At 42.9% G+C, this 22,526-nt stretch overlaps 1 protein-coding gene across 2 annotated transcripts in view; it reads right to left on the bottom strand.

Annotated features, from left to right (window-relative positions):
* Positions 1-6,739: 6,739 nt before the first annotated feature.
* The window catches only part of MBTPS2 (membrane bound transcription factor peptidase, site 2), a 65,541-nt gene continuing 49,754 nt past the window's right edge, over positions 6,740-22,526 (bottom strand). For both annotated transcript variants that reach the window (XM_068270018.1, XM_068270017.1), the window contains exons 7-11: positions 16,189-16,369; positions 13,827-13,921; positions 11,762-11,957; positions 10,812-10,887; positions 6,740-8,243 (exon numbers count right to left, since the gene is read on the bottom strand). In XM_068270018.1, the coding sequence (XP_068126119.1) occupies positions 8,021-8,243; positions 10,812-10,887; positions 11,762-11,957; positions 13,827-13,921; positions 16,189-16,369 (771 nt within the window). In that variant the 3' untranslated portion in view covers positions 6,740-8,020. The remainder of the gene's footprint in view (positions 8,244-10,811; positions 10,888-11,761; positions 11,958-13,826; positions 13,922-16,188; positions 16,370-22,526) is intronic.

The raw sequence follows: 22,526 nt of genomic DNA, 5'->3' as shown, positions 1-22,526 counted from the left end.
CTGCTTTTGCTCAAGGAATTCCTTGTGCCTGGTACAACAGACACGAGGGGGAAGGGAGGTGTTCTGGAATACAGAGGCTTGAAGACAGTAACTGTATTCTACATACACATTAATTTTGGTTACATTGTGTGATTCCTAAAACAATACTATGATCATATTCTTAAAGTGTTACTCTTACACACTGTTCTGATTACATGAATGTGGCTCTTATAGCCACGTGAGAATATAAAAGATATACATAAGGATTAATTATAAACCTTCATAATTCTTTCCACAAGGCCGAGCCCCCTCCGCATACCAAGCAGGGATGCGCGCGCAGCTTCACACGCGATCCCCTGCAAAAGCAGGCCCCAGGACTTTACGCCGATCGGCGTTAGGCGGCCCTGGGGCTGCCACGCCTATCCGCGTGACTCGGTCGTTAGGGAGTTAACTACCTCTGTGGATTTCCACAAAACATGCACTGTTGGTGGCCTTGAGGACAGGGTTGGGGAACACTGCTTGTGTATCAGAAAATGTTTCATGCAGGACTTTATCTCCTCAAGCTGGACTCCTGTTCTCTTCTAGGCCTGAGTAAGCAATCATTTGTATCACTGCCACAAACAAAGTTCACTAGTTTAATTTGGTTATTTGCATGCCCCATTGGTGTAAATGTAGAAGTATTATGCATGGGTCTTTCTAATACAGAACCTTGGCAATTTTGAGCAAGACCAAAAAGGGGTGGACCATGTTGCCCTTCCCAACAAAGCTCATGGCATGAACCCAGCATTCATACAACAAATCATAGTTATTCCTGGTACACACCATGCAATTTCAGTAAGATCAACAGGTCAAATTGATATTATCCGACAAGTCAGATCTGATTTCAGATAATTTTTCTGATCGATTTTCCAATTACGTCTGTCTAAAATCAATTAGAAAAATGATTGAGATACGCCGCTGGAGAGATACATAGAAGCCGTGCTTCTCTTGCGCAGGCTAGCCGTGGCTGGAGGAAGTTACGGGACCCGGTACCGGAGCTGCAGGCAGCAGAGGACGGCGGCGATCCATGCGTATGGGGTTGGTAGGAAACCCCAGTTATGTAAAAAAAACGTTTTGTTTTCTCCGTCTCTGGTTTCCTTTAAAGGACAGTGCAGGAGTGCCAAGTTGTGCTACTAAACTGCTAACATTTTGGTCATTCATACAAATGTTCATATTCAGTTAATAGGACAGAGAAGTCAAAAATCAGTCTTTAGAAGGTGACACCTTGTTTTCCTTCTGTTTTTAAGCTAAGCTCTTCACATCAATGTTGTCGAAGAAGTGGTGACCGTCAGATTATGCAACATCCTGAATAAATCCTGAGGGGTTTTCAGCAAGTGAAAAAGAAGGTTGTCAATGATAGCTGAGAGCAAGAACGAAGAGGTGTCTATGGGAGCTATACCTGGTGTATTATCTTTGGTAAAGGAACTAGTATAGATGTAGAATTATACTCACACTCTTGATTGCCAGTCTCAGGAAACCACTGGTGGAACTTTAGGGGGCCGAGTTATTCTGACCACTCCCTAACTAGATAGCAGTCAGTGGTCAATATCTGGAAATACAACCTCTATTGGAGGCTGAAAGACTACAGGAAAGGGCCAGGATAGGGCATCTGCATAATCAAAAATAGGGGTTGATAGAAAGCGAGATGTTATCAGTGGTATTGGTCCAGGTCTCTGGAGATCACTTCACAATGGGAGTGGAGATCCTTAGGCCTGTAAAGAGGGGGTGACCGGGAGCCCAATGGTGCAGTATCGTAAATTATACTCACAAGAATGGGTTGCAGTCCTGCAACCACCATATAAACATGCGGTAAATAACCGTTCCCGCTCGGTATCCCGAAACCTTCTGAAACAGGATGGTCGCTCTCCTCCTGTGGGCCTTTCCACTGGTGAGCCAAGTGTACGAGTGGAAAGTGCTGGCACCCCTTTTGGGGGCGTGGGTAACAACTGTTTTGGAGGTTTGGGGAGGCACCCGGGCTTCTATACTAGTGGGTCTGAGTGTGGTTACTGCACAGAAATGTAAAAAAAAAAAAAAAAAAAAAAAAAAAAAGTACCTTACCTCCAATGAAGACTCCCTCAGATGGAATTAGGGAGTCTTTATTAGAAAGCGGTTATAGTGTAGACAACGCGTTTCACGGGTCTCAGGCTTTTGGATCTAAAAGGTGCCCACACGACTCCTTTATAAGGTTATTTGTTTGTATTGACCAGAGGAAGCCGGCTGTTACCCGTGAAACGCGTTGTCTACAATATAACCGCTTTATAATAAATACTCCCTAATTCCATCAGAGTGTGTCTTCATTGGAGGTAGGATACCTCTTTTGAAATTACTGTGCAGTAACCACACTCAGACCCACCAGTATAGAAGTCCGGGCGCCTCCCCAAACCTCCGAAAGAGATGTAATCAGGGCTGTGGGGTCAGCACAAAAATCACCCGACTCCGACCCCAAAATTGCTAGGACACCTTAACTCCAACTCCTTAGTAATACTTACCACCAAAAATCATTCGACTCCTCAGTTTAAGAAAAAGACGACTCAGACTCCAGATACCCAAAATTGCTCCGACTCCACAACCCTGGATATAATACAAGTGACCAAACATAAAATAATTAAAATAATAAATGAATCATAGAAGTCTAGATTACAGTGCTTTCTGCTAGACACTGCCAATGCAAAAGTTTGTTGTACCAACATTTTACATGATGAACCTGGCAGTGCCCAGCAAAATGTATTGAGAAGCAAATATCTTCAAGGCATTGAAGGGTGCAAGGGTGTTTATCTTGAACCATTCAAAAATAAAAAACACAAATAATGGTGTTCTCAGGTTCAAGTCCAGGTTTAAGATCCATGAGAAAAATGCATCTTCAGACCACCGTTTTCCAAGGGACGAACGTCACATACATATCAAAAATTGTGTGAATAGTCTATAGTTTATAGACCTTGCTTGGGTGACATAGCCCGAGGTGTAAATATGCCGAAATCTTAATTACCGGTATGTCCTATATTCAGATGTAATTACAAATTATACATAGACCCTTTAAAAAAAAATTAAAACCATTGATATACATTAAGACAAATTCTTTAACGTGTATCAAAAATATTAAAACAGTTCTTAAAAAAGGTACCCACATTTTTATGCCAATTTAATGTACATTTAAGCAGCATAAGTTAGCAAACTCACTGACCATCCTTACTGATCAAAGATGGGGTCCCAGAGAAAAAAAAAATCTGTTAACTTATATCAATTTAAAAAAACAAACAAACAAACTAAATTGTATAAATAAGGTAAAGAAGTAAGGAAATCCTGTTCCACAGGAGGTGACAGGAGAGCTGAGATATCTTCAGAAACATGCATGGTGATCTATAGGGAGGGTAAGATTTGCAGCTCCCTTGCATAGCAATTCTCCCCCCTCCACTGCTGACTGATATAGCAGGCTGGTAACTAGAGCTTGGGGGGCCTGCATGCACTCTCTGTTTCTTGCTGACCATCACTGGGCAAACAGGCGCAGGGGCTAGTATAGGTAAACAGGGCACCTCCTCGCTTTTTTTTTACCACCCTTCCTCAAAGCTGAACATATGGAGCCAGGAGGCAGTATAGATAACAGTGTTTTCATGTGAGATAAATCAGATGGTGTGATGAATCAAGTCTTCACTAACTATCTCCAAACAAAACATTGTCTCTCCAAAATCAGCTGAAATGTGCATCATTGTGCTTGAAGCAGTATTTTGAAATCACAGAGGGCCTCTCTGTCAAGGAAAAGTCCAGAAATACAGTAACTCAAGTAGGTGCACTTGCATGAGCACATTCTGGGGCCTGGGCTGATACTAGAACTGTGAGCTGCTACTTGAGCTGCTATATTTCTGCACTATGGGCCTAGATTCATCAAGACTTATCAAATTCGTTAACGACAGTTCGGTAAAATACCAAATTCGTTAAGTTGATTTCAGGATTCATCAAATTTATCTACAGCTGTTAGCGAACATTAGGTAATAATTCGTTAGTGATGCGTTAAAACGGAAGAAAGTGCAATTCATGAAAATGAAAGTGGGCGTGGTTTAGTGTTACATTTAGGATTAGTTATCTCCTTCACTGCTCTGTCGTTATTCCTGTCAGATCATTGCTGACAGAGAAGATGGAGCCATTTGAAATGGTTATGTATCAGCTGAGAGTGATTCAAAGGCGCAGAAGGGCAAGAAAAAGGTCTAGAACCATATCAATTTGCAAGAGAATATATGTATTTGCTATAACAGGACATCGGCATTTCTCTTGAATCATCTTGTAAGAGAACACAGGCAGTGCCAGGGTTAACTAATTTGCTAGCTGCACTACATTTTTTTCAGTAAAGGCTCCTATCATGCCGTAGCTGGCGAAATTGTGGGATTGTCCTACGTCACTTCCAGAATCCTGGTCCAGGTGTTAAGCCCTATTCAGAATGTTGCTACGTGGTGTTCAAAGGACTGCCTTTTACCCACAATTCCATGGAAATCTTAGGGCCTTGTGTTAAATTACCGCTGTAAAATGGAAAGATCGACACATTACCGAATGGTTACCGAATTGTTATCGAATTCACCCCCCGAATGCAGAAAAAACTTGATGAATACAACTAGAAATCGATAAACTTCGAATTCGGTAATTTAACAAACTGGAAAAAGTTATCTCAAAGACAATGATGAATCGAGGCCATGCGTCCTGACAAAGAAACTAATGGTGAACAGAAAACTTTGTTAGACACACAGCTTTAATAATGAACACTTGCATTGAATGGGAGTGACAACATTTTGTTTGGAAACAGTTTGTAATACATGGCGCTGTCAGGACACTGTCTGAGCATCCTCTGTTATTGACTGGCATTTATTTTATGTGAAAACAGATGATTCAATGAATTCTTCAGTAAGGTGTGATAATTAGCAGTAATGTGTGTCCTGGTTATTGCAACCTTTCTCAACTCCAGTGCATTCACTGCAGGATAACACTTAATTGGTTGTTTTTGGCTACATTGGACCATTCTTTCCTTTCAGGTTTCCTTATTGGCCGAATGTTGTCTGTTGAGTTTAAGGAAACCTGTCAGAGCACAGGTACGGAGCTGTTATGGTGACTGCCTTAGAGGGCAAGTAAAAGGGATATGGAGGCTGCCATATTTATTTCCTTTTAACAATACCAGTTGCCTGGCAGTCCTGCTGATCCTTTGCCCCTAATACTTTTAGCCATAGACCCTGAACAAGCATGCAGCAGATCAGGTGTTTCTGACATTGTTGTCAGATCTGATAAGATTAGCTGCATGCTTGTTTCTGCTGTTACTCAGACACTACTGCAGCCAAATAGATCGTTAGGGCTGACAGGCAACTGGTATTGTATAAAAGGAAATAAAATGTCAGCCTCCACATTCTCACTTCAGTTATCATTTAAAGTGACCCTGTTGAGTAGATATAAAAGATTCATATACCTGGGGCTTCTTCCAGCCTCCTCCGGACCAATTGCTCCTACGTTGTCTTCCTCCACCTTCCCATTCTCCTGCTAGAAGCCCTGTTAGCCTGGCCAGTCGGAGTTCACTGCTCAGGGGCAGAAGGGGGGGGGAAGCGTGTAGCCATACTGCACTTGTGTCGACTGCCCCCCCCCCCCCCAGCTGGACAAACTTATGGTGCCTCTAGCAGGTGAGTGGGATGGCGAAGGAAAGGAAGACAGCATGGGAGCGTTTGGTCCGGAGGAAGGCCCAGGTATGTATAAAACTTTTGTACCTACTCATCTCTGGTACATTTTAAAATGGACCTGAACTCAGAACTTCCTCTCTGCTCTAAAAGATAAGCAACAGCATAATAACCTTACAGAAAAATATTTGTTGCAGCCCAGAGAACTCCTGCAATAAATCTGCAGTGAGTCTACTTCCTGCTTTCATGGAAACAGACAAGGGGTTATCACCCTTGTTTACAAATTAGATGAGACTGCTGAGATTTCTGTTCTGACACAGATGAAAGATCAAATGACTTATAGCTGAGGGGGAATTAGAGAGGCTCTTCTCTCTAAACACATACAGGGTGGATTACAGGGACTCAGAGCCTGTATAAATGAAAAGATTCATACATACCTGGGGCTTCCTCCAGCCCCATACACTCTGATTGCTCCCACGCCACCGTCCTCAGTCTCATCAGGCTGCTGGAAAGATACATAGAGGGCGCACTTCTCTTACGTTAGATTGGCTCCGACTGACAGAAACGCGAGGACCCGGTACCGGCGCTACAGGAGACTGAGGACGGCGGCGTGGGAGCGATCAGAGTGTATGGGGCTGGAGAAAGCTCCAAGTATGTATAAATCTTTTCATTTATACGAGTTCTGATACACTTTAAGCTGTGTTTTCCTTGTGTTGTGAGCATGAGTTCAGGTCCACTTTAAGTCTCACTATACATCATCAACAAGCTGATACACAGCACAAGTGGGACAATACCCCAGAGAAATGATCTACTTGATACTGTTAAATAGCATGTAAACACACATAAGTCCCTTAACCCATGGACTCAGTTTAGTATCTATATTCAGCTGACAGGTGCACTTGAATAAATATATCTAGTCTAGCATAACAAATTATTATAAGAGATGATTTGTTTGAAATCACTAAACACAACCAGTCAACATATAAGACAAAGGGTAATACCTTCTCACTCACAGTGGGCCAATGAATGTGCCTCTTTCAAACTATAAGCAGACACAGAGATATCTACAAATACAAATGTTTGTAAGTTGTGAGGCCACTGAAATTACCGGTAGGACATTTATTGCAACAGTTACACTGTGAGAGCAGAATTACTTTGAGTCTACCCAAATATCTCCCCGCAAAGTAGCATAAAAGGGTAAAATTGTACTGCAGTTCCCATATGTCACTATGCAGCCAATCAAATAGCTGCTCAATCAATTTATCACTTGTATGGGGGGAGCACAAAGTGAGGTTCCCTTACCGGTCACATGTTAAAGAGGAACTGTAACCAAGGATTGAAGTTCATCGCAATCAGTAGCTGATACCCCTTTGCCCATAAAAAATCTTTACCTTTTGTCAAATAGATAATCAGGGACGTCTGTATGGCTGATATTGTGGTTAAAACTCCTCCCACTGTGTGATGTCAGGACCTAGGTCCTGACTTCACACTGTGGGAGCCTTGTTGCATTGTGGGAAATAACGGCAGTTTCCAACTGCCAAACAACCAGTATCTCCCTTTATGCATATATTTAAAAAACAACCTTTTAGCCTATTGCATTGTTAGGTGGTGTGGTTATAGATAATGGCAGTTGGTGCACTCTAGTTTTTTGTTTTTTTTCTTGTATGCCACTAGTAAAGATGACAACATACAGGCTGCATGTGGATCAAACAATAGGAACACATTACATGGCAAATAGCAATCATTTCTTGATCTGTCTTCTAATTCAAATCCTGTCTAGGGTCAGTACCTATTCAGTAAGGGGTTCAAGGCAAGACTCCCTAACACTGCAGGGTGGCTGCAGCTCTTGGGCGCTTTGCTGTACAAATGGTCGGATTACTATTATTTTTTAACTTCTCACTTTGCAATGTATCGATTTTTTTCTCCCTTTTGCAAAAGTTCATCTTTAAATGCAATTTAGAGTCTGGATTCTACAGGATGGCAGCACAGCTTATAGGAAAAGTGGAAGATCTATGATTGGAGCACTTATCTTCTTGTTTAACCATTTCTGAGAAGGCGCAACCACACACAGCTTCAGACTTCACTTCATCCTCCCATGTGTGTCTGACGACCGCCAAAAGCGTTCTTTAAATGTCTTGACTGGCTCCATTAATGATTGTACTCGGGCTGTGTAGACCATGCGTATTCACAAACCTGCAGAAGACCTTTTACGTCTCAGCATAACCTACAAACTGTGTTGGTTTGGTCCGATTTATTTTGAAGAAAAATAAAAGAAGTTCACTTATAAAAATTATTTCTCTTTAAATTAAGGATGATTATCCAGTGATAGCAGTTTATTGTCAGAAGAATGTGATGCAGGGCTACCGAGCTGTCACCATCCAGAGTCCCAGGACCACATTGGCAGTCAATAGGGCGCTGCCTCCTAGCAGGATAAAAAAGCCCAAAAGCTCTCTGTTCTCCTTCTCCACTATAACAGAAGTTAATGTGGCTTCAAGGAAAGAGTTCAATATCCACTGTCCATCCAGAGCAAAGCATGGCACCGCATTGATCACTGCCAGGGCTCCAGACAGAGAAATTAAATATCTAAAAAGAGAAGTTAAGTATAACACACTTCATGAATATGACATCATAGCTTCTACATTCTGTAGCAGGAAAATAAATATTTACTGCCACGGTATTCATAATAAACAATTAGGACTCACAATCCACGCCCTGTGCAGAATCATCTATTTGGAGCCTTGGAATAAATGAGTGGAATCTATGTTGGGAATGGTAAAATACTCCTGGCAGAAGAGGTGAAACATAAAGCGCCTCTGCTATTCATCTAGCTAAAACTAATCTGCAGACGTATTTAAAAAGAATCTGTAAAAAATAAATAAAAACATTAAAAAAAATGGGGGGGGTGCTTCTGGATCCGAATGAGGCTTCCCTCTTCCTCCTGTGCCGCATGGATCCAGCAAGGGGACCTCCAGACAGCAGCAGACAATATTTACTTTTGAAATCCAGCACAGGCGCAGTACCATCTTCCCCCTCGAATGGTGGAAATGGCCGAGCTCGATCAGGTCCACTCTACTGCGCATGCATCTCAAGGGGTAAGATGATGATACTGCGCCTGCGCATTTTTTTGGGAGTTTTAAATCTAGCTTTAAAGGTTTACGCTGTCTCAGGTACGTGAGCTGCAGTTTTTTAAAGGATACCACAACTGACATGTGGCATAATGAGATAGGCAGGTGTATGTACAGTGCCTAGCACACAAATAACTATGCTGTGTTTCTTTTTTTCTTTCTCTGCCTGAAAGAGGTAAATATCAGGTATGTAAGTGGCTGACTCAGTCCTGACTCAGACAGGAAGTGACTACAGTGTGACCTTCACTGATAAGAAATTCCAACTATAAAACACTTTCCTAGCAGAAAATGGCTTCTGAGAGCAAGAAAGAGATAAAAAAGGGGGAATTTCTTATCAGTGAGGGTCACACTGTAGTCACTTCCTGTCTGAGTCAGGACTGAGTCAGCCACTTACATACCTGATATTTACCTCTTTCAGGCAGAGAAAGAAAAAAAGAAACACAGCATAGTTATTTGTGTGCTAGGCACTGTACATACCCATGTCTATCTCATTATGCCACATTTCAGTTGTGGTATCCTTTAATGTCATTCAGCTCATATACACAAATCTTGAACTTTTTTAGCTATTTATCAGTTACCTGTGCTCAGATATGGTTTTTCTCAGCCACACAGAATTTTCCAAACTCCATTTACTTATCAATGAGAGTTCCCCTACAGCAGCCTGACTGTGCTTCAGAGAAACTCCCATTTAGAGCTCTAAATTCTTAACCCAAGGCAGGGAGCCCACTTGTCATTTTTTCTGCAGACATTTTTCTGCAAGCGTTTTCTGCACACCATGTGCGTTTGTATGTGGAATAACATGCAAGCTTTTTCATAAAAGTTTATGAAATGGATAGAGAAAATGCTGCACTGCTGTCAGTTTTTTTTTTCTGCATGCAAAAAAGGCACTCAAGTGTGAACAAGGCCATTGATTAACATGGGTTCTCAAGTTTTCCTGGCACTTCAGCTTGGCCACTCATGTCAGCTTTGACACCTAGGGATCATGAAGGCAAGCATGAAATTTGTCCCTAGGCTTGCAGTTTTTACCTATAAATATACTGATATTGTTAGGTCTGGTTCACACTTGCGTTGAAGTGGCAAACAGATCCGTGAAAATGGATCTGATCACCAGTCGATCGGATCCGTTTTCACTCCATTTCCTTTCCGCTTCTTCCATTCGTTTTCCCACATCCCCCCTCAGACCCCCACCCCTAATGTGCATTTTTCTGTTTAGAAGGGTCCATTTCTTCACTAGTGTGAATAAATGTTCCGTTTTCTCATTGCCCCCAGTGCAGCGCTTCAGCCTCCGTTTCCATTCCGCTGGGCTCAGCAGTCGGGAAAAATTGGTGCAGCTAGAAAATTGCGGTCCATTCAGCGGATCGTGCTTTTTTAATGTAATTTGAACTAGGCGTGTTGCTGCAGTAGCACTCTAGTCCCGTGAAGTGCAAATCAAGTAAGACGTCACAGCTCTTTCTGCAGCTTCTCCCCCCCCCAAGAAGAAGAGTTGCTAAGAAAGCAGAAAGGCATTACCAGTGGTTCATTTTCAAAGTACACAATATGCTTTCATGAAAACAAGCCTTCTGACCGATTACATCAACAATTAAAACCTCTTGCACACTACATGAGATTCCTATTTTTTTTATTTTTTTTTAGTACAATCCGATTTCTTATTCCAGATTAAAAAAAACGTAGCAGTATGCAGTACTTTTTTTTTTTTAATCAGACTCAAAAATCGGATCATATAAAAAAAAAAAATTAAAATAAAAAAAATCGGAAGCGCATGTAGTGTGTAAGAGGCCCCAATCCGCAGTGTCTGAGATTGGGCATTTTATAGAGTTCTGCCACTAATTTGGTAGTCTATCTTTAAACCCTGGGATGAAGGTGTACTGCGTCCTAAGAAAATCAACTATTACCAAATCATTTCATAAAGTCACACATTAATAAACGTGTTTCAATAGTTATCAGATATCTGGTGTCGGGCATCTACAATATAAACAGAGCATAACACCTGTTGGTTTCAAAGCCATTAAAATAATACAAAGGATACTTGCAGAAAGTCTCAATCATCACTGGAATGTCTATACTGAGAAAGTTGTATCGTGGAATAAAACTGCTCAGGCTCACTGTGGACACAAGGACATATTATTAATACAGTTACAGTTTATTGTTTGCAATCTCAGTAAGCAGACATCATTTAGGGCCGTTTCACACTGACAGTGTTCCAATCTGATTTTCTGAACACTTGCGTATTTGCCAATAGCAAGGTCAGCACTGTCATAATAGGAATCACAGAGATGCATTCAGGATGCAGAGAGGAACGGGAAGGCTGGAAGCGGGATCCAGAGCCTCCCTTCTTCTTACATGAGTATCTAACTTTTGTGGGGGTTTTTTAAGTTACAGTTGTCCTTAACCTCCTGAGCGGTATGGACGAGCTCAGCTCGTCCATCACCGCCGGAGGCTGCCGCTCAGGCCCTGCTGGGCCGATTTTCTTCAAATAAAAAGCAGCACACGCAGCCGGCACTTTGCCAGCCGCGTGTGCTGCCTGATCGCCGCCGCTCTGCGGCGATCCGCCGCGAGCAGCGGCGAAAGAGGGTCCCCCCAGCCGCCTGAGCCCAGCGTAGCCGGAACAAAAAGTTCCGGCCAGCGCTAAGGGCTGGATCGGAGGCGGCTGACGTCAGGACGTCGGCTGACGTCCATGACGTCACTCCGCTCGTCGCTATGGCGACGATCTAAGCAAAACAAGGAAGGCCGCTCATTGCGGCCTTCCTTGTTTATTCTGGGCGCCGGAGGCGATCGGAAGAACGCCTCCGGAGCGCCCTCTAGTGGGCTTTCATGCAGCCAACTTTCAGTTGGCTGCATGAAATAGTTTTTTTTTAATTAAAAAAAGACGCTGCCGCAGCCTCCCTGGCGATCTCAATAGAACGCCGGGGAGGTTAAAGTATCAGTAGTGACAAATAACATTTATTAGAAATGTACATTATTAGAACACTTGCTCACCTCCAAATTCTAGGTGCACTGGATAGCCTATAAACAACATGTCAAGTTGAGGTGGATGCTTGACTTTGATGAGGCGGGTCTGGTTCTCGATGGAGGGGATGGCACAGACACTGTTTGCAGCTGCCTTCTGACAGTCTACATTGGATCGACACTCTAGGCTGGCTTGGATTGCCTTCCTTGCTGGCAGACAAGCATACTGTCAATAGCAGAATCAAACAGAGGTCAGGACATGTTTTAACAATTCAATACCCTGCTACAAAAAATAAAAACTATATGTGACCACTTTTAATACAAAATAAATGCATTTTTATATATGCCTTATTAAGAGTAATTTTGCAGTGAACTGAAAAATGATTTCCCCCATTATTTGCTATTACTGCAGATTTTTATGCAGATTTTTTTGTGAAAAATCCTAAAATTACATCTAGGAGAACTAAACTTATCACAAAAAAAAACAAAAAAACATTTTATTACAATTATTTGATACGCAAAAATTTCCAGTGCCTAAATCATACATTTCAAAAAAAGTATATGGACTATTAGCGAAGGGCCCATACACACGCTAGATTAAAGTCCCCAAAAATCCAGGCTGTGTACAGCAGCCCACGATCAGCCAGCGATACACCAGGCGGACCAACCTGGCCAAGCTTTGTTCTCCCAGCTTGCCCTGTGACATCGCATCTGTGCCACTGTGCCCCCCCGCATTGCAATGGAATGTCGTTAGCACTGCAGGCTAACAACGCATGTGTGCAGTCTCAGCCCAACAATGTCGCCCAGGGGATTGGGTCCTGATCCCTGTCAGGCAACATCCATCTAGCATGTGTATTTGCCTTAATTAATCAACTGACCAACTTTAGATGATACCTACAGATAGCTGATTGAACACAGACAGATTGGAACAGAACCAACCATTGTGAATCTAAACCGCACCATATATTGAATGACAACATAACTGCCATGCACGAATCAAGAAAATTCTACAACAGATAAGAAAAGGCACCAGACTTCAGGGCGCCACAAGGACAGCACATCAGGTTGGCATCTTCCACTAATAACACACATATTTGTGATTCACAAACTGAATACTGAAAAATTGCAAATTCTGTTTTAGGCCTCTTGCACACTACGTGCGATTCAGATTTTTTTATACGTACAATGTTGGTTTACGATTAAAAATCTTAGCAGCATGCAGTACATTTTTTAATCGCAATCCAAAATTGGATCAGATAAAAAAAAAATCTGAGTCGCATGTAGTGTGCATGATATTTCTTACATAGCTTTTAATTTTCTGTTGTGCAAGATACAACAAATATGCCTGGCTATTCGCTCTCCTTGTTAGAACCACAATAAGTGATACAGCCGGGCTAGGAGAACAGTAGGCAGAAAGGCCGCTGTACTCTCAAAGTGAAAGCAAGAGACGGAGAGCTTCACTTCCTATGGTTCTTCTGAGATGGAGAATATTAGAGATTATATAGTCCTAGTCTGATTTATTAAAAATTACCATCTATTAGGTGGAAAGGGACACAGTGAGGTTTGCAGGATTACCAATTCTCCAAAGTTACCAATTCTCCAATTCTCAGAAGTCTTGTTAAAGTGAACCTAAAGCGGATCCTAACAAAGAAGTTATATACCTACATAGGAAGAGTAGGCTCCCGTGTTCTTCTTGCCCCCACTATTGCCATGTGCAGACCCCTGAAAATATCCAACAGGAGCTTGTTGATTAAGTTATAATGGTCGTGCCCCGGGCCCTAGGTACGAGAACGGCTGTGCCTGCGCAAGTATGGCACACTCATGCACGAACAGGAGCGCAGCTGCAAACTTCCAGAAGAACCCAGGCAGCCGTGGTGGTCTAGAGGACAAGGGAAGCCTCTGGAGGATTTTTTTTTTTTCATAGGATTCAATTCGGGTTTTCTTTAAAGTCCACCAATAAATGAAGTATTAGCTTTAGATAGAATTTCCCTTTCAAAATATTTGACAGATACTACAGGTAAATTCTATGAATGCCCAATAAAACTCAGAGAGGAGTACCAATAAATCCCCTTGGTGGTCTGTGGTACAAGCTTACCTGCTGACTTGGTCCATTACCATTGTATGAAAAACAGACATCGGTAAGGCTGTTGTTACTACAGCACTCAACAGATCCATCCAGCCTTTTGTAAACTGTAAAAAAAGAAAACCCCATTATGGCAAATGTGTGAGTAGATTATGTTTTGCATATATTATAGTATACGGACAGCTTCCAAGATTATTTCTACATTTGCTCTCTACCTCTGTTACAATGTAAATTATGGAAGTAAACCAATTTAAATATAGTCCTCGTGTACAAGTAATGCCGCATGTGGCCAACTTCCTCAAACCAGCCAAGTGCAGAATGTTGCTGTCATACAGTCTAGCATAACATTCAATAAAAACTTTCTCCACTCTTGCCCCTAAAGTACTTGCTTTTCTACCAAAGTACAGGTAGTCCCCGGTTAACAAACAAGATAGGGTCTGTAGGTTCGTTTTTAACCTGAATCCGTTCTTAAGTTGGAACACTGCGTCATCTCTGTCCCCTGTACCTCCAGTGTCCCCCTCTGTGTCACCTCTGCCCTTTGTACCTGTTTATACAAGTTCAAAAGCCATTTTTGCTTTGATTTTTTTTTAAATCGATTTTCTCAAAAACTACAAGTCCAATTTGAAAATTTTTTTTTACTTGTTCCCATGGAAACAGAGAATCCATGCCGTTCGTATCGGCGGGTGTTCGTAGGTCAGGTGTTCGTAAGTCGGGGACTACCTGTAATGTAATCTCCATAAAATGCAAGTTCCCCATAATACAATGCAGCAGGTCTGGTAGCTGCCATTGTAATGGATGCATTTAAGAATCCCACGGCCGTGCCAATGCGTGTCCATGGAGAGTCAGATGCAATTTGTGAAAATATGCGAGAGATGCAATTTTCTTTCCCCGCATACAAATCGGAAGCAGCCTGTTGGTTTCGATAGGCTGTCATTTTGGTTCTGTTTTTGAAAGCAGGAAAATAAAGCGATTCAGCTCTGGTGGAAATGGGGTCTTGGAACCCACTGAAAACCGCAAACCCAAAACGCAACCGCTAGCGTTTTGTCTGAGCGGTTTGCAAGCGGATTCATGCGCGTTTTTGGTCGTGTTTTGCAACACTGTATTTTTTTCCCCAGCGGGTGCCTAGCGTTTTGCGTTTTTATCCTGATTGGTCCTGTGAATTATTTTTCATTTTGTTACAGTGTGCTGAACCGCAAAACTCTAGCAAAACCGCTCAGTTTAGGTTTTGCTGAGCGTTTCCGCTAGCGGTTCAATACTTTACATTGAAGCGCTAACGCTCCCAAAATGCTGCACGTCCTGCGTTTGCGTTTCTGAGAAACGCAAACGCTCCTGTGGAAGTTGCCCCATCCATTAACATTAGCCCAGCGTTTTGGCAAACTGCTAGCGTATCGCAGTGCTGCCAAAACGCTGCCAAAAGCGCTCCTGTGGGTTCCAGCCCTTACAGTTAGGCATAAGTTCTCTTCTCTGCTTACAGTCACACTGAATCCTGCAAAATGAAAAATCTCATTTGCTATGTTTTCTTACCCTTATCAGCTACATTTATTGAAAGATGAAGAATTGCAGCATGTAACTTAATCTAACTAACTTGAGCTAAGTGAAAAAAAAAAAAAAACATTTATTAACTTCTTCAAAAATTATTCAGCAAATAATTGTATCTAGAAGTTCTTTCGGTGCAACTATTCTATTAGACCAGAGGGGGATATAGGACTATAGTTCCATTTTAAGACATTTTTCTGCTTTGATGACACACTCCCCAGGCCACTATGTCATACCACCTACTGTATGTAGACTGAGTGGATCAGGGAAGATTAAAGCAAATTGTTATTTTCATAAAAGTACACAAAATTACACATTAGAATGCATACACTGGCTGGCTGAGATAGAAACTTAGGAAGTAATAGTACCAATAAAAGACTATCAAAAAGCATGTATGAAAACAAGTACATGGCACAATAGGCTTTTTGATTTCAGCATTACTATTAAAAAAAAAAAAAAAAAAAAAAGCTATACTGACTTTTCTCTTTCACTAGAGTTATACTTCAGCCCCTTTAGCATGAAAGAGGCAATTAAAATACCTACCTCCTTCCCATTTATTATAGAGTGGTAACATGAGATAACGTCCTATTCTCTGCGACAACACTGGTCTACATCAGACACACTACAAGTCTTGGTGTCATGGAAAAGGCAGGAATTGTCAAGGGAGAAGAAACCACAATAGCAATGCTGCAGCTGTTCTTACCCTTCTCCAATCTATTCACAGTACTACAAGCACCAGAATTCTCTTTATTACATTTTTCCCTACTGTTGCTTCAGTGATCTGGCTGCTTATATTGTCAGTCACAAAACAAAGAGGAGGTAGGACAAGGTTCTCTACCTCTACTAGGGAAATGCAGCTGCTGTAGCGTAACAGAGGTTATGCAGTAACCAGTCTGAGGTTTCTGAGAGATATCGGCTAGGCACGTGTGCCAGTCATCCACATTTTTAATGGTGCAGTCCTGTACTTGTGTTACAACGTCACGAACAAACAATCCTCTTGGACCACTTGCTGGAGAATCCTAGAAAAAAAATACAAAACACGTTTGAAGTTATTTAATAAGGAAGTACAAACAAACACTGAACCTTCCCAGTTATCATTTTAACTGGGAAGGGCCAAAGAGTTAATTTTTATGTGTTTTATAACTGTGGGACAGGTCATGAAATTAAGAAGGGTAAAAAATAAAAAAATGAGTATTTTCTGCCTTTACGCTTCATTTTTCCCTATAAAATAAAATGGTTTTGGGGAAAAAAATATTACACAAAGAAAGCCTAGATTATACTGAAAAAACACCAAAATATATATCACTAAGATGGTATGAGTAATTAAAAAGTTACTGCTGTATCAAAACGACAGCATAAGTGTCAAAAATGCCTGCCAGGAACCTTAAGGGGTAAAAACCGTGGAACCTGAACCAGTTAAAATAGTGAATCATTTAAATATGTTATAAACATATTACCGTAATTCTAATGAATGGCCTAAGACTAAATCAATCAATTAATTGTTCTACTTACCCCTTATAAAGTCCCAGAGACCCACATTTTTGATTCTCACTAATAAATTAAATTGTTTCATTGGCCTCCCATCCAAAGATCAAAACGTCATGTTCTGCTAAAGAACACAGCAAAAGCCATTCAATGGAAAGGGGGTGAGGAGGGGTCACGTGGGAGCTGAGTTGCACAATTTCAAAGCAATTTTTGATTTAAAGGGAACCAGAGAGGACGAAGAAAAGCTTGTATACATACCTGGGGCTTCCTCCGGCCCCATACGCCTGGATCGCTCCCACGCCGCCGTCCTCCGCTTGCTGCATTCGCCGGTACCGGGTCCCGTCATTGCCGCGAGTCAGCCAGTCGGCCGGCGGACGCGGCCAATTCTCCGCATCACAGCGGGCTCCCTCCATACAGGTACGCGTGCGTCTGCCTACTGCGCAGCTGTATGGGTATGGAGGGAGCCCCTGTGATGCGGACAATTGGCCGCGTCCGCCGGAAGTGACGGGCCCGGTACCGGCAGATCCAGGAAGCGGAGGATGGCGGCGTGGGAGCGATTCAGGCTTATGGGGCTGGAGGAAGCCCCAGGTATGTATAAAAGCTTTTTTTCTATTTCAACGAAGCATTACTCTCTGGTTCCCTTTAACTATAAAAACGAAGTAGGAAAAATATTCAGGGTAAGAAACAGTATCTGGGTTATTAAATAGTTCTATTACAGGATTTAATTGCGGAATCATATGTGCACTCTCTACAGGATCACTATAAACTTACTTGACTCTTTATAGCCAATGGATAAATCCCTGAACCAACTCTGACTATGTATTGCACTTTGAAATGTGCATAGTAGTTTCTAATCTGTATCTGCAGATGGAGACAGAAAGACAGATCCTAATAGAAGAGGTGATAGCGATCAAACAAACAAACAAACAAACACAGAACATTTATATAGCGCTTTTCTCCTGGCGGACTCAAAGCGCCAGAGCTGCAGCCACTAGGACGCGCTCTATAGGCAGTAGCAGTGTTAGGGAGGCTTGCCCAAGGTCTCCTACTGAATAAGTGCTGGCTTATTGAACAGGCCGAGCCGAGATTCGAACCCAGGTCTCCTGTGTCAGAGGCAGAGCCCTTATCCATTACACTATCCAGCCACTAAGCATAGCACCCAGCTTACTAATAAAGCAATTGCCCTGTGATTGCATTTTTTTTGCTATTTAAACTACTGCAAGCTGATGGGTGTACGGCGCGATTGTGGTGCATTTGTGACGATCATAAAAACAGACAAGAAAGTATTCTAAATTGGCGAATCATAAAAAAAAAAACAAAAAAAACCCACCTCATTTTGCAGCGCAATAACCATGTACATATTCGTTACCATCATACAACAATAGCCATTCCTGCACTGCCATTCCTATACTTTGCATATGAGCTAAAGCGCATGAAAAATTCAGCAGACATAACAATAGCGATTGGGAAAAATCCCATTGCCAATGCATTGCATTAAAAGAAACCTGTATTGAAGTGAAAAAAAAAAAAAAGTTGAACTTACCTGGGCCTTCTACATGCCCCTGCAGACATCCTGTGTCTGCGCCGGGACAAAACGATCATCCGTTCCCCTGCCAAGGCTCAGTTTTGGTTTTCATTACAGGTTTCCTTTAAGGGAAATATCCCTGCGCGGTTTTCATCAATTTAGGAGGCATCTAAAGTTTTGCAATCTGCAATTGGTCAGAATTGTATTGCAAAACGCTGCTGGAATAATAGAGTCCAATGTGACATTTCTGAACGGTTTACCATTGTACAACGGGGATGTTGGAGGTTATGCGCTTTGTTACTAGATCTCATATTTGATAGAAAAGGTCCCCTATCATAAAGGACAATCTTGATGTATGCAATCATTCTTAAAGGAGTCATCAGGCAAAGTAACTTATGTAAAACACGTATGCCTGTGTGTAACTAACCTTTTTTTTTTTTTTAGCTGGATCGCGCCCTCTATTCCTGTTTCAAATGTATCATCTTTGCGCAGTATGTTCCGGTCAGGGACCGGACCTTGAGGTCGGGCTCCCCAGTGACCCGGAACTCATTTGGCAACGCAGGTGCAGTACTATTTTCCTATCTGCGGGACACTAGCAAAGTGAGCTCCCAATGCGTGCATCCGTACATTCACGTATTGTTGCGCACGCGTACTGGAGCCGCCGGAGGAGGGTTTAAACTTGCTTCATCACTCACAAGCCAAACCCTCCGCTTCTGCCGCCCCCACTCCCTTCAGCCTCGGCCTGCCTGCATGTCTCATGCATGGGTGAACTGTGCTGGGAGCGCGCACCAGGCTAGGTGGAGGCTGAAGGGAGTGGGAGTGTTTGGTGGGCGGTAGCTGAAAAGGAGAGTTTGGCTTGCAAGTGACGAAGGCAAGCTCAAACCCTCCTCCGGCACTCTAGTACGCGTGCGCAAAGCACGGAAGCACGCATTGCGGACCAACTTCCCCCTGCGTTCCACATGAAGGAAAGAGGAAGTTGGCATAATGAAATGGCAGAACTACTTCCGGGGCATGAAATTCTAACAGCCCGAATTGCGGAGTCGAGGAAGGGTTTTGAACAGAAAAAAAATATGCGATCCTGCTCAATACTGGTGAACAGCAGCAAGTAGGCCATTTAATTAGCTATAAGTTTGCCTGATAACTCCTGTAAAAGACAACCGAGGTGACATATGACATGATGAGATAGATGTGTATGTACAGTGCCAAGCACACAAATCACTATGTGGTGTTCCTTTTTTTCTCTCTCTCCCTGAAAAAGTTAGACATCAGGTATGCAAGTGACAGTTTCTGTCCGGGTTGGGACAGGGTCGGACTGGGTTAGACTATAGCATAACCCTCACTGATAAGTATTTACAGCCATAAAACACTTTCCTGTCAGTAAATGGCTTCTGAGAGCAGAAAAAAAGATTTAAAAAAGGCCAATAATTCATAGATTTGAGCTCTGACATACTTCAATGAAGGTGTCATTGAGCAGACACAATGAAACAGTGAAAAACTTAAAAACTAGATTTAAATATAAAATAAACTGTGGGATATCTAAAGTCATTTTTTTAGGAGACTGAGGATAGATATAACTGTTTTTTCTCATCAGTTTATTTTCACCTCGGATGTCCGTTAAAGAGACACTGTAACAAAAATTTCATGCGGTTTTCTTCCATCCTTCAAGTTCCAAAATCTATTCTAATGTGTTCTGGCTTACTGCAGCACGTTCTACTATCACCATCTCTGTAATAAATCAACTTATCTCTCTCTTGTCAGACTTGTCAGCCTGTGTCTGGAAGGCTGCCAAGTTCTTCAGTGTTGTGGTTCTGTGATGCATCTCCCCCCTCCAGGCCCCTCTCTGCACACTGCCTGTCTGTTGTTTAGATTAGTGCAGATTCTCTCTGCTCTATTTTACAAGCTGGATAAATCCTCCTCTGAGCTGGCTGGGCTTTCACATACTGAGGAATTACATACAGGCAGAGCTGTCTGCACTCTGCAGGAAGAAACAGCTTGACACTTCGGAGGAAGATAGCGGCAGGGGGAAAGAAACACACAAATGATCTCTTGAGATTAAAAAGGAAGGCTGTATACAGCCTGCTTGTGTATGGATGTATTTTCTATGTGTGGATATACTGTACATCAACCTACTTCCTGTTTTGGTGGCCATTTTGTTTGTTTATAAACAAACTTTTTAAAACTGTTTTTAACCACTTTTAATGCGGCGGGGAGCAGCGAAATTGTGACAGAGGGTAATAGGAGATGTCCCCTAACGCACTGGTATGTTTACTTTTGTGCGATTTTAACAATACAGATTCTCTTTAAATGTACAGTTCAGTAGAAACACATGACTGCAACATTAGGCTACAGATAAAGCAGAGGGACACCAAGAGCCCCAATAGTGTAATTCGTCTTGGGGACAACAAAATAAATGAGAAGTTAAAATTACTTACAAACCAGGGTTACCAATAGGCAACCACTGTATAGGCAGGTGGGGAGAACAATCCTGACCCCACTCAGGAATAAAAAGTCGCTCTCTGCAGACAGGAAAATAGGGTAACAACCTTCCACCCAGGGTGGACTATTGTAGTGTACAAGATACAGAGGCGCCAAAAGAATAAAAGGTAATTAAATGAACTTTGAGACAGAGGCGCCGAGCTCGCTGATATAATACAGATGCTGTGACTCCTACTGTATTTTGCCTGAGGAAGCGGGATGTATGGCCCGTGAAACGCGTTGCATTGTTTTTTGGAGTTCCGAATAAATTGTTGACTGTCTGAATCGCAGTCCTTGCCTGTGTCTGTTTGGAGGGGGTAAGACCACCGCTGCCTCCTCTGTTTAACCAGTTGGTTTTTTAAGTTCATTTAATTACCTTTTATTCTTTTAGCGCCTCTGTATCTTGTACATTAGGCTACAGATGGTCCCAGCAGAATGCTGATTTTTCAGTACTATGCTGCACTGGGGGTGTTCGTCTATACTGTGTTTTTACCCTGCAGATGGCAAAAACATGGTACAGTAAATCTGCACATTGGGGTCGATTCATAAAGTATTACAGCATTCGGTAATGTAGAAAAAAGGCTGACTTTACCCAGCACTCAGGAAAATGTCAATTCATAAAAGCTGTTACCGCATGAAAAGCTGAAATTACCGACTTGTGCAGTAAATACCTCAACACGTCATTAAATGTCAATTCATAAAGCCTACAACAAGCGGTAAAGCCACGACATAATACCGTCTGCTTTGAAGTGGTGAAAAGAATGAGGAGTCTGTGTTAGGAGCCGTGACTCACAAGCAGAAGCAGGGATAGCTATGACTGACAGGAGCAGGGAGCCAATAGAAACAGCCCGTCTTCTGCAAGTCTGAATTTTGGAATCTGATGGGGCCCGCAGCAGCAGAGCGAGATAGGAATAAAACAGGCATCCCCTGAATACCTCAGACTGTGTGTGTGTTTAACCTCTTGGGTACCTGTTTGAAGATATGTAGGAGCTAGTGGGGAAAAATCACCTAAGCATCGCATGTGTAAAGTTTCTTGGAAGTTAATCTAAGCTTTGGCAATTAACCACTTGCCGACCGCACGCTTATATCGTGCGTCGGCAAAGTGGCAGCTGCAGGACCAGCGACGCAGTACTGCGTCGCCAGCTGCAGGCTGATTAATCAGGAAGCAGCCGCTCGTGCGAGCGGCTGCTTCCTGTCAATTCACGGCGGGGGGCTCCGTGAATAGCCTGCGGGCCGCCGAAATAGTCCGCTTTGTTTACATTGTACGGCGCTGCTGCGCAGCAGCGCCGTAAGGCAGATCGGCGATCCCCGGCCAATCAGCGGCGGGGGATCGCCGCCATGTGACAGCCTGTCACTGGCTGCACAGGACGGATAGCGTCCTGTGCAGCCCGGATCTCCAGGGGGGGCCAGGTAGGAGAGGGAGGGGGAGGATTTCGCCGCGGAGGGGGGCTTTGAGGTGCCCCCCCCCGCAACACCCGGCAGGCAGGAGCGATCAGACCCCCCCAGCACATCATCCCCCTAGTGGGGAAAAAAGGGGGGCGATCTGGTCGCTCTGCCTGCACGCTGATCTGTGCTGGGGGCTGCAGAGCCCACCCAGCACAGATCAGCTAAAACAGCGCTGGTCCTTAAGGGGGGGTAAAGGGTGGGTCCTCAAGTGGTTAAATAGAATGTTAAGAAAGACTAATAAGACA

The sequence above is a fragment of the Hyperolius riggenbachi genome, chromosome 2 (genome assembly GCF_040937935.1).
Source record: "Hyperolius riggenbachi isolate aHypRig1 chromosome 2, aHypRig1.pri, whole genome shotgun sequence".
NCBI classification, from domain to species: Eukaryota; Metazoa; Chordata; class Amphibia; order Anura; family Hyperoliidae; genus Hyperolius; species Hyperolius riggenbachi.
The sequence above is the reverse complement of the archived record's forward strand: the minus strand, read 5'-3'. Positions and strand labels throughout refer to the sequence as shown.